The 9,765-nt window shown below is 42.1% G+C and overlaps 1 protein-coding gene across 1 annotated transcript in view; it reads right to left on the reverse strand.

Moving 5' to 3' along the window:
• Rnf219 (ring finger protein 219) overlaps positions 1 to 9,443 on the reverse strand; it is a 46,942-nt gene extending 37,499 nt beyond the window's left edge. Inside the window, exon 1 of the mRNA XM_021182114.2 lies at positions 9,328 to 9,443. Coding sequence (XP_021037773.1) covers positions 9,328 to 9,399 — 72 coding nt within the window. The 5' untranslated portion in view covers positions 9,400 to 9,443. The remainder of the gene's footprint in view (positions 1 to 9,327) is intronic.
• Between the last annotated feature and the right edge of the window lie 322 nt (positions 9,444 to 9,765).

The raw sequence follows: 9,765 nt of genomic DNA on the forward strand, positions 1-9,765 counted from the left end.
AAAAGAAAAGAAAAGAAAAGCAGAAGAAGAAGAAGAAGAAGAAGAAGAAGAAGAAGCAGAAGCAGCAGCAGCAGCAGAAGAAGAAGAAGAAAAACCAGTGCAAGAAAACACTATTGAGATGCAAAAAAAGAGCTTCGGAAATGTACAAACTGGCACAGAACGCTAAGAAAAAGATGGGTAATGCGTGGAAAATGCAGCTTCACCCATGGGGAGCCCCAGAGGCAAGGGAATGCCAGCTACGAGGGTACAGAAAGCTAAGCTTGGCTGGCAGAGCCACTTAGCTTCATAGCCCCCCAGCTGGGCAGGTTCTCCTACTTTCCCCAAACTCCCCGGATTATACATCCTTCTCTGGGGACACAAGGTTCAGTCTGAAGACTGTTTCCCAAATGCAATGGGTAAAGGGAGATGGAAGGATGTGGATGCTTGAGTTTTTGGCTGGAGCATCAAAGATTTCTGAATCTACAGGAGTGAAAGGCATACAGGTGGGCCCAGGCTTGGAGCTATCAACTCCAGGATTATTCTCATTTGAAGAAACTGCTACACAACAAAAGGAAATACCAGTCAAGAAGATGTAACAATTTTAAATATATATGCACAGATTGTATTGAACAAATACTTCAGAGTTAAACTACATCATCAATCAAGCTGAATAAATACCTAAAAATATGCCATCTAATAGAAACAGAATGCGTATTATTCTCAGTTCATGTAACCATCGCTAAAATAGATGACATTCTAGGTCACAGAGAAAAATTTAATGTGAAACAACATAAACAATCTCTCGAGTCTCATCAGGCAACAGTGAACTAAAACTAGACATCAAAGACAACGGAAGCTAAAGAAACTACACAAAATTGGAGATTGAAATATACATTCTTGATGACCAGTGGGTCACTAAGGAATCAACATGAATATTTAAAATTTTTATAAAAGCAAATGAGAATTAAAAAAACCCAACTTCCTAGAACTTGTTATATAATCAAGTAACATAACTTCCTAAGATCAAAGTTTACAGCTATGAGTGCTTACTCTGGAAAAGAAATATTAAATAAATAACATAATGATGTACATTGAGTCATAAAAATGATATCAACAACTTAAACAGATCCCTATCAACTGAGACTAGAGCAGTAATTAAAAGCTTCACAAAGACATGAGTATCTGGGAGTACTGGTTGGTTCATATTGTTGTTCCACCTATAGGGTTGCAGACCCCTTCAGCTCCTTTGGTACTTTATCTAGCTCCTTCATTGGGGGCCCTGTGTTCCACTCAATAAATGACTGTGAGCATCCACTTCTGTATTTGTCAGGCACTGGCATAGCCTCACAAGAGATACCTATATCAGGGTCCTATCAGCAAAATCTTGTTGGCATATGCAATAGTGTCTGGCTTTGGTGGTTGTGTCTCTAGCTGTATATGTAGCAGAGGATGCCTAGTTGGTGGTCAATGGGAGGAGAGACCCTTGGTCTTGGGAAGATTATATGCCCCAGTACAGGGGAATGCCAGGTCCAGGAAGCGGGAGTAGGTGGGTTGGGGAGCAGGGTGGGGGCAGGGAGTTAGTATAGGGGACTTTTGGAAAGGAAACTAGGAAATGGGATAGCATTTGAAATGTAAATGAAGAAAATTAAAAAAAACAAATAACAACAACAACAATAAAAAACTTCACAAAGTAAAATCCCAGAAATAACAGACTTACTGCAGGTTCTGCCAAAGCTCACTTTACACCACTACAGTTAGAAAGTGAAGGGACATCAAACTCCTCCTATGACGATAGCATTACCACAGTGCCAAAACAGGCTATGACACAGAAGAGAAAAGAAGGCCAGGCAGGAAGACTGCCGCTATAAAGACAAAGCTCCTCTCTGTAAATCTAGCTCAAGAACAGTAAGGAAGCACATCAGATAGTCTGCATAGCAGGTGTTCCACTGCGATTCATGACAACAGCAAAATCACAACAGCAATTTTAAAATGATAAAGTAGCAATGAGATTATTTTATGGTGGGGTATCCTCACAGCACAAGGAACTATATTAAAGGGTCACAGCCTTAGGAGGGTTGTGAATCACTGCTCTATATGACAGAGTACGAGGGTCGTAAGTCCAGTTCTGGGAGCCAGACTTCTGAAGGCATGGACTTTACACAGGATGCACGGACAAGCAAAACATCCAGACACATACATTTAGAAAAAAATTTTAAAACACATTAAAAAGATCATATATCATCACCAAGTTGATCTCAGCCTAGGGAGGGAAAGCTTGATCAATATATACAATAAATGTAAGAGATTAAGTTAAAGACTTAAAAAAAAAAAAAGAACAAAACATGATCACATAAAAAAAAACATGAAAAAAAAAAAACTTGACAAAGTTCACTATCCCTTCACAATAAAAGTGACAAACAATTCAAGATCATAAACCTATGCATAAAGTTATAGGCAATATGTATTAAGTGAGGAAAAGCTGAAATCATTTCCTCCAAAATCATGAAGGAGACAAAAGTGCCCACTGTGTCCCCTCTTACTATACTGCTTACAGGTCTCAATTAGAGCAGTGAGATGTCCTCTAAGAAGAGCACAGCTCACAGCATCCCTGTGAGCACATCATGTGGTCCTCTAGGAAGAGCACAGCTCACAGCATCCCTGTGTGCACATCATGTGGTCCTCTAGGAAGAGCACAGCTCATAGCATCCCTGTGTGCACATCATGTGGTCCTCTAGGAAGAGCACAGCTCACAGCATCCCTGTGAGCATATCATGTGATCCTCTAGGAAAAGCACAGCTCACAGCATCCCTGTGAGCACATCATGTGATCCTCTAGGAAAAGCACAGCTCAGAGCATCACTATGTGAAGATCTTGTGGTCCTAGATCTAAAAGACTTTACAGACTCCACTAGAAGATTCTTAGTTCCAATAAACACCCTCATCAAGTAAACAGGACACAAAATCAACATATGCTAATCAGTAGAATTCTTATACAATAATAATGAACTTTGCCAGGAAAGAAATCAGGAGAAATCTTATTCACAGTAGCTTCAAAAATAAAATAAAATACCTCAGAGTAAATCTAACCATGAAGGTGTTAGGTCACAATGAGAACTTGAAGATATAAATGAAATAAATTATAGAAGACACTAGATAAAGGTAGATCACGCATGTTAATGGTCAGGAAGAACACTGAAAATGGTTAAATTATAGAAAGGAATCTAAAATTTCAATGCAATCTCCATCAAAATATCAACATTTTCCACAAAAGTAAGAACGAACAATCTGGAGCTACAGAGACGGTTCAGCAGTTAAGCAAACATAGAGATCTTGCAAAGGATCATGGTTCACTTTCCAATACCCACATCATGTAGCTCATAGCTGTAACTCCAGCCCTAGGGGAATCAATACCTTCTTCAGGACTCCATGGGTATCAGGTCTAACATATGTACAGCCCTCACAAATATTCACATCATTTTTTTAAACCTTAAAATTCACTTGAAACCACAAAAGACCTTCAGTACTTAAGCAATCCTAAACAGAAAGAACAATGAAATATCATAATATCTGACTTTTCAAATTACACTAAAGAGTCATAGTAACAATAATTCTATTGTAGCGGCACAAAAGCACCCATCCAAACGACTGGCATAGGATAGAGAACCCATACAGCTGTAATTGTCTTTTTCTTTTTTTAATGTGTAACATAACCTTATTTATAATTATTCTTTAGGATAACATAATTTTAAAAACATACGTTCTTAAGTATTTGCCAACATCAAATATGAACTTTACTATGACTACTACAATAAAAGTTACTACAGTTCTAGTGCTGAGATGAAACACCACAACCAAGACAACTGAAAACATTTAACTGGGCGCTTCCTTACAGTTTCAGACGGTTATTCCACAAACATCATGGTGAAGAACATGATAAGGGCTTTTGAAACTTCTAAGTCTACCGCTATTGACAAGGCCACATTTCCTAATCTGCCACCTTATCTCCACAAAGGTGCCAAAAGCATACATACCCTGTGCTGGGAAAAGGGGATCTCCACATGGAGGTAAATCACACTAGACCTATAGTCCTACCCTTGCAAACGGCATCCTACTCAAAGTCAATCAGAGACATGAGAATGGAAAATGCTAGAGAAAAAAACTATAAGAAATATAGTTAAAATGTAGGCACAAATGATAATGAGAACCAGCCCTGAATAGCAAAGGAAATAATCATAGAGAGAAGAGACATTACAGAATGGAAAATATCTTTGCCAACTATACATCAGACCAGGCCTTAGGAGCCAGAACACATAAAGAACTACACACCCAAAAGCCAAATCATCCAGTCAGTGAATGGGCTAATAAACATGATAGTTCTTAAATAAAAATAGCCAGTGTATTCTTCAAAGTGTTCTACCTCCTAAGTCATCAGGGAAATGAAAACTAGAGCTGCCCTGAGTATCCACCTTATCAGAATGGCATCTCCAAGAGAATAAATGCCACAGACACTAGTGGTGACCTTTATTCACAGGTGGTGTATACATAACTGATAGCTACACCACAGAAGTTACTGTGTTGGTTCCTCAAAAAACTAAAATTAGAACTACCACTGGATACAGCAGGATTCTAAGAACACATACTACATACATACATATTTGCACATGCATATTTACTGTGGCAATATTCATAATAGTCAAGATATGGAACCAATTCAGATGTCTATCAACAGACAAATGCATAAATAGGATACTTATACAGAACAGAATTTTACTCAGTTATAGTAAAAAAATGAAGTCACATCTTGCAGCACAATACATGGAATTGGACATCATTATGCAAAGAGAAAGAAGCAAGAATCAAATACCAATTGTGTTCTTTTATATGTGTGGTCTACACAAATTATGTCTGTGTAGGTAATGAAAATAGAAAGGAGACAATGCAGAGTGGGGAAGATCTTAACAGGGAGGACAGCTTACAGAACACATACATACCCATGACACAAAAGCATAGGGATGGCCTGGGGAGAAGAGAGTTCATGGGAAATGAAGAAATACATATGAAATTATCACTTTGGATACTGTCTTAGCTTGAAGGAGAAATGTCCCCTGTAGGACCACGTAATTGAACACTCTGTCCCTGGTTATTGGCACTGTGTTTGGGGAACTTCTGTGTTAAAAGTTATGGAACCTTTAAGAAGAGCCTTGCTAAAGGAAATGCACGACTGGAGGCTGATTCTGAGAGTTTTTAGTCTTGCCCGACTTGCAGGTTACTCTCTTTGTTTCCAGTTTGGTCATGGTGTTTAGCACAGCCACAAAAAGGAACTAATACACAACTTGGTCCCAGGAGACACTGGTAAGATGCTATAAGCAAACATTAAAAGACCTTCCTAATATGAGCCTAGAAGACACCACAGGCAAGCGTAATGCGGACTGTGGAGGGCTGGCTCAAGAGATTTCAGAGAACAGGCCACTAAGAGCAGCCAGGCTAGACAGCATTCCTGGGATAATTTGGCCAACTACACCTGCCTTCTTCCCATGCCTTGAGAACTTGTCTAGGGATAAATAAAAAAGAAATTTCCCTGGCAGAGGGAGTTTCAAGATGGCATAGTAAGTCTATGGTATAGTTATTACTAATAACTCACAATTCTACAATAAAAAGAACAAGTGGGCACGAAGAAATTCTAAAAATGGATAGTTTAGAGGAAAAAGGTGACAGTCAAGGTTTGTGCTGAAAACAAGGCTGCAACTGTTAACTAGAACAGCAGCAAGAAGAGGCCTGCTCTGCACTGAAACAGTAAGGACAGAGCTCAGGGGCAGGAGCTACCTAGCCAAGCTTCCAACATAAAAAGGGAGAATGCCTAAGGGGTGGCTTCTCCTAGAGAACAACTGTGTCAACTAATGTGCTGCTAATGTGGTCAAGTGGGTTGAGCAGCTATCACAAGATGGCAGCCAAACTTGGTGGTGTCTTCTATGTGGCACTGCCTTTGGAGGCAGACAAAGATATGAGTAAGGGCTCACACACCCCTTCTATGATTTCAGTGAACCACTGAGGTCAGACAACACAGAGTAGGGAAGCTGAGAGGGCTAGAGGCTCTGAGAGCCCACTGTGGGTGAAGAACCTGAGATACTGGAAATGCCCAAACCACAAGACATCTGACGAGGAGCGCTGCATACAGGGAGTGGCCCAACCCCAAGAGAGGTTTATGTTGCAGGAAGCAAAGCTGGGGAGGTGAGCAATCTAAGCCCCTTGACACTGAACTCTCAGACACTGCACACAGAGCTATAAGACTGTGCCCTGCTGGGTTTTGGTGTAGTGTTTCCTCACTATGCTCCATTCCTCCCTTCTGGGAAGGGAACGTATAGTCTATTCTGCCTTATATTGGAAACATGTACTTTTTAAAGATTATTTTATACAGGGGTCACAGTTAAAAGATTACCTTGAGTCTCAGAAGAGACTTTAGATTTTTAAAACACTATCGAGATAGCAAAAATCCATTAAGACTTTAAAACTTGCAGTACACTCATTTGTGTTAGGACATGGCTTACTGAAGGCGAGGAGTGCAACGTGGGGGTTTGAATGAGCAAGGTCCCCATAAACTTGGGTATGTTGACAGTTGGTCTCAGGATAGCTACAGTATTTTGGGAAGATTTAAGATTTAAGGCTTTGAGAATGTATAGCATCCCTCACTTCCAATTCACCTTCTCTCTCTGCCTTCTGCTCCAGCCCCCACTGCCATTCCTCCTCCACCATTATGGACTCTCTTTCTGGAACCATAAGACAGCATAGTCTCTTTCCTCCCTTAGTCACTTTTGTTCCTGGTGTTTTTTTTTTAATCACAGCAACAAAAAGTAACTAATATAAATACTAACTTAAAAATAAGTTCTTTTGGGCTGGAGAGATGGCTCAGCAGGTAAGAGCACTGACTGCTTTTCAAGAGGTCCTGAGTTCAATTCCTAGCAACCACATGGTGGCTCACAACCAACAGTAATGGGATCTGAGGACATCTTCTGGTGTGTCTGAAGAGTGTGACAGTGCACTCACATAAGATAAATAAATAAATCTTAAAAAGAAAAGTCCTTTTATTTGACCATACTCAAAGTAATAAAACACAACGAATTCAGTACTCCTTCAGTTCTTGTCTACCCATGTTCCTTTACCCAGATCACACCAAACAAAATACGCAAACATGCAGAGGATTAAAAGTTCTAAGACACAAAAATAATCATAATTTGCGGAGATTATTAGTCTTTACAATGAAATTTCTCTCAAACGAGATTGCTAGAAATAAAACAGTCCTCCTAAAAACTAAAAAGGCAGGGTCACAACAGCAGAGGTTAGGTGCCATGTTAAAGAGGCATCTCCTCGGGGTGAGCAGGCTGAAGTACAAAGCATCATAAGATAATGTTTCCAAGATGGTGAAGAAGAGGAAGAGAAAGAGGAGTAGAGGGTCCTGTGCTCCTTACCCTGAATGCAGAGAAGGGGCAGTTTTTGGTACAAAGATTAACTCTACCATCTGTCTCTTTCCATCTCTTTTAATTACAGGGGCTTTTTGTGTAGCCTTGACTGCTCTGGAACTTGATCTGCAGACCAGGCTGGCACTGAACTCAGGGACGTGCTTGTCTCTGCTTTCCGAGTTTGGGATTAAAGGCACGTGCCAGCACACTCAGCTTCAGTTTTTCTATTTTGTCATTTTATCTCTTGTATGACCAAACCCTCTTCTTAAAATTGCAAGTGTATCTGAGAGGAGCCATGCTTAAAGTTCCTCTTTATCAACAGCACCATGGTCTTGGGCTCACCAATAGAGACTATATACTGGTTAAGGGAAGGTGGTGGCTCTTAGCTAGCAGCAGCTCTGGAGTCCACCAATCAGATGTTACTGGACTACCCCTGGGAGCAATCAAGAAACTCTCTATATGTTCTCAAATGTTCCTGGGGAAACAAAAATCTATCTCCACCCCACTGAGGACCACACAAATCCTTCTAATAAGTTAATGGGGTTGATAAAATGAAATATATTTTCAGCTGTGGAAACAATATACAGATTATAATTGGGAAAGCCTGAATTGTACTCAGCTAAAAAAGAAGTTCTAACCTGGAGCAAGGTTAATAAACAATAATCTTGCCATAGGTTTTTTTTTTACAAAGTATGTTTGTAAGAGGCAAGGGATGGCACTGATGGAATCTATGGGTATTAATAAAATGGAGATCAGATCTGCCAACAGCACAGCTCAAATAGCACTTTTGTGGAAGTGTTATTTCCACTTCAGCCTGCCAGAGATCAAGCAGGCCATTCTTTCTCACAACACATGTGCTGTTTCACTGGCCTTTTACTCAGACGCTAAGGTTAGACGTTACTTCCAGTCCTAACTTGCTTTTATTTATTGAATCTGGAAATCTATGTTGAACCTCCAACACCTAAAAGCAAGGGATCTCATTGGCTGGCACTCGTTTCTTATCTTTTTTTGTTTCCCTGATAAGCCTGGGGTTGTAAACTGCAGCCTACGTTCTCGGACACACTACATACAAAATAAATAAATAAATAAAATAAAATAAAAGCAATCCCGAGTGGAAAAGACTTGTATCAGTTCTTTTCTGTTCTTGAACCACGCGGTAAAGGCACGGAAAAAAAAAAAAAAAACAAAAAAACAAAAAAACAAAAAGAAAAGAAAAGAAAGAAAAAAACCCTGAATCTGAGGCACAAACGGAAATGAAAGGGAATACGAATGCGTGAGAACACTCAAAACTCCACTTCTAATACCAAACTACTTTCTCCAGATAGTTTCACAAACCCATGAGCACCTCTTGCCTCTTATGACTGACCCAGAGTTGAGAGCACGCTTCTCATTCTAAACAGCAAGAAGGGAGAGGGGGCACGTACCACCATTGACTTTCCTAATGGGAACACATGGCAAAGCCATCCTCCAGTCGAGGATAATAAAAGGGAAGGACTCTGAAAACCGATCGTGGCCCCCTAACCCTCCGAACAACCACACTGGGGCGGTTCAGGAGACCAGGGACCTCGGACAAGGCTCCTGGGAACCTGCCTCGGGCGCTGCACGCCGCACCGGCTGCAGAGGATGGAGGCTGCGGCGCCGGGACGCGGACCCGCTCTTCGCAGGCCGGCGGAAGCCGCCGCAGGCCGCCCAGGCCCGGGCGGGAGGCGCCGGGCGAGCCCACCGCTCCGGGTCGTCCCCGCGCCCCGAGGCCCGGCCTCCCGCCGCCGAGGAGCTCGCAGCTCAACCTGCCCAGGCATCGGGCGCCTCACGCCCCATCCCCGCCCAGCCCCGGGCCTCGCTCGGCTCCCGCGGGCAACCGGTCCTCAACCCCGTCTCCTAGCCGTACCCATTACCTTCCCCAAGCAAATGTGGCACGTGATGGGCAGAGTGAGGGACAATGTAACGTTCTGCACGGTCTGAGCCATGGCAGCGTTCAGAATCCCGCCAACACGGAAGTCCCGCCGACAGCAGCTCCTCGCCACGCTGGGAATGCGCGAGGCCGGCTACGGCGGCCTGGCAGGGCCACAGCGAGCCGGGGCGAGGGGACGGAAGCGCGCTTCGGAGACGCGCCGTCACCCCGGCATTTTCCCCATTTTAATTAAATAATAACACATCTCAAACGGGTCTCTGGGTCAGGAGCTGAAGATTTGCTGGGAATGGGAAGGAAGATGGTTTATGAGAGGGTTTGAGACTTCAAAACTTAAGAAAAGTGTAATTAGTGCAGGAAGAAGAGAATGCTATGGTATTTCGAGCTTACATCTTTCCCAAAAAATGGGGATGGGGAGATGGGC

This window comes from Mus caroli, chromosome 14 (assembly GCF_900094665.2).
Source record: "Mus caroli chromosome 14, CAROLI_EIJ_v1.1, whole genome shotgun sequence".
Classification (NCBI taxonomy): Eukaryota; Metazoa; Chordata; class Mammalia; order Rodentia; family Muridae; genus Mus; species Mus caroli.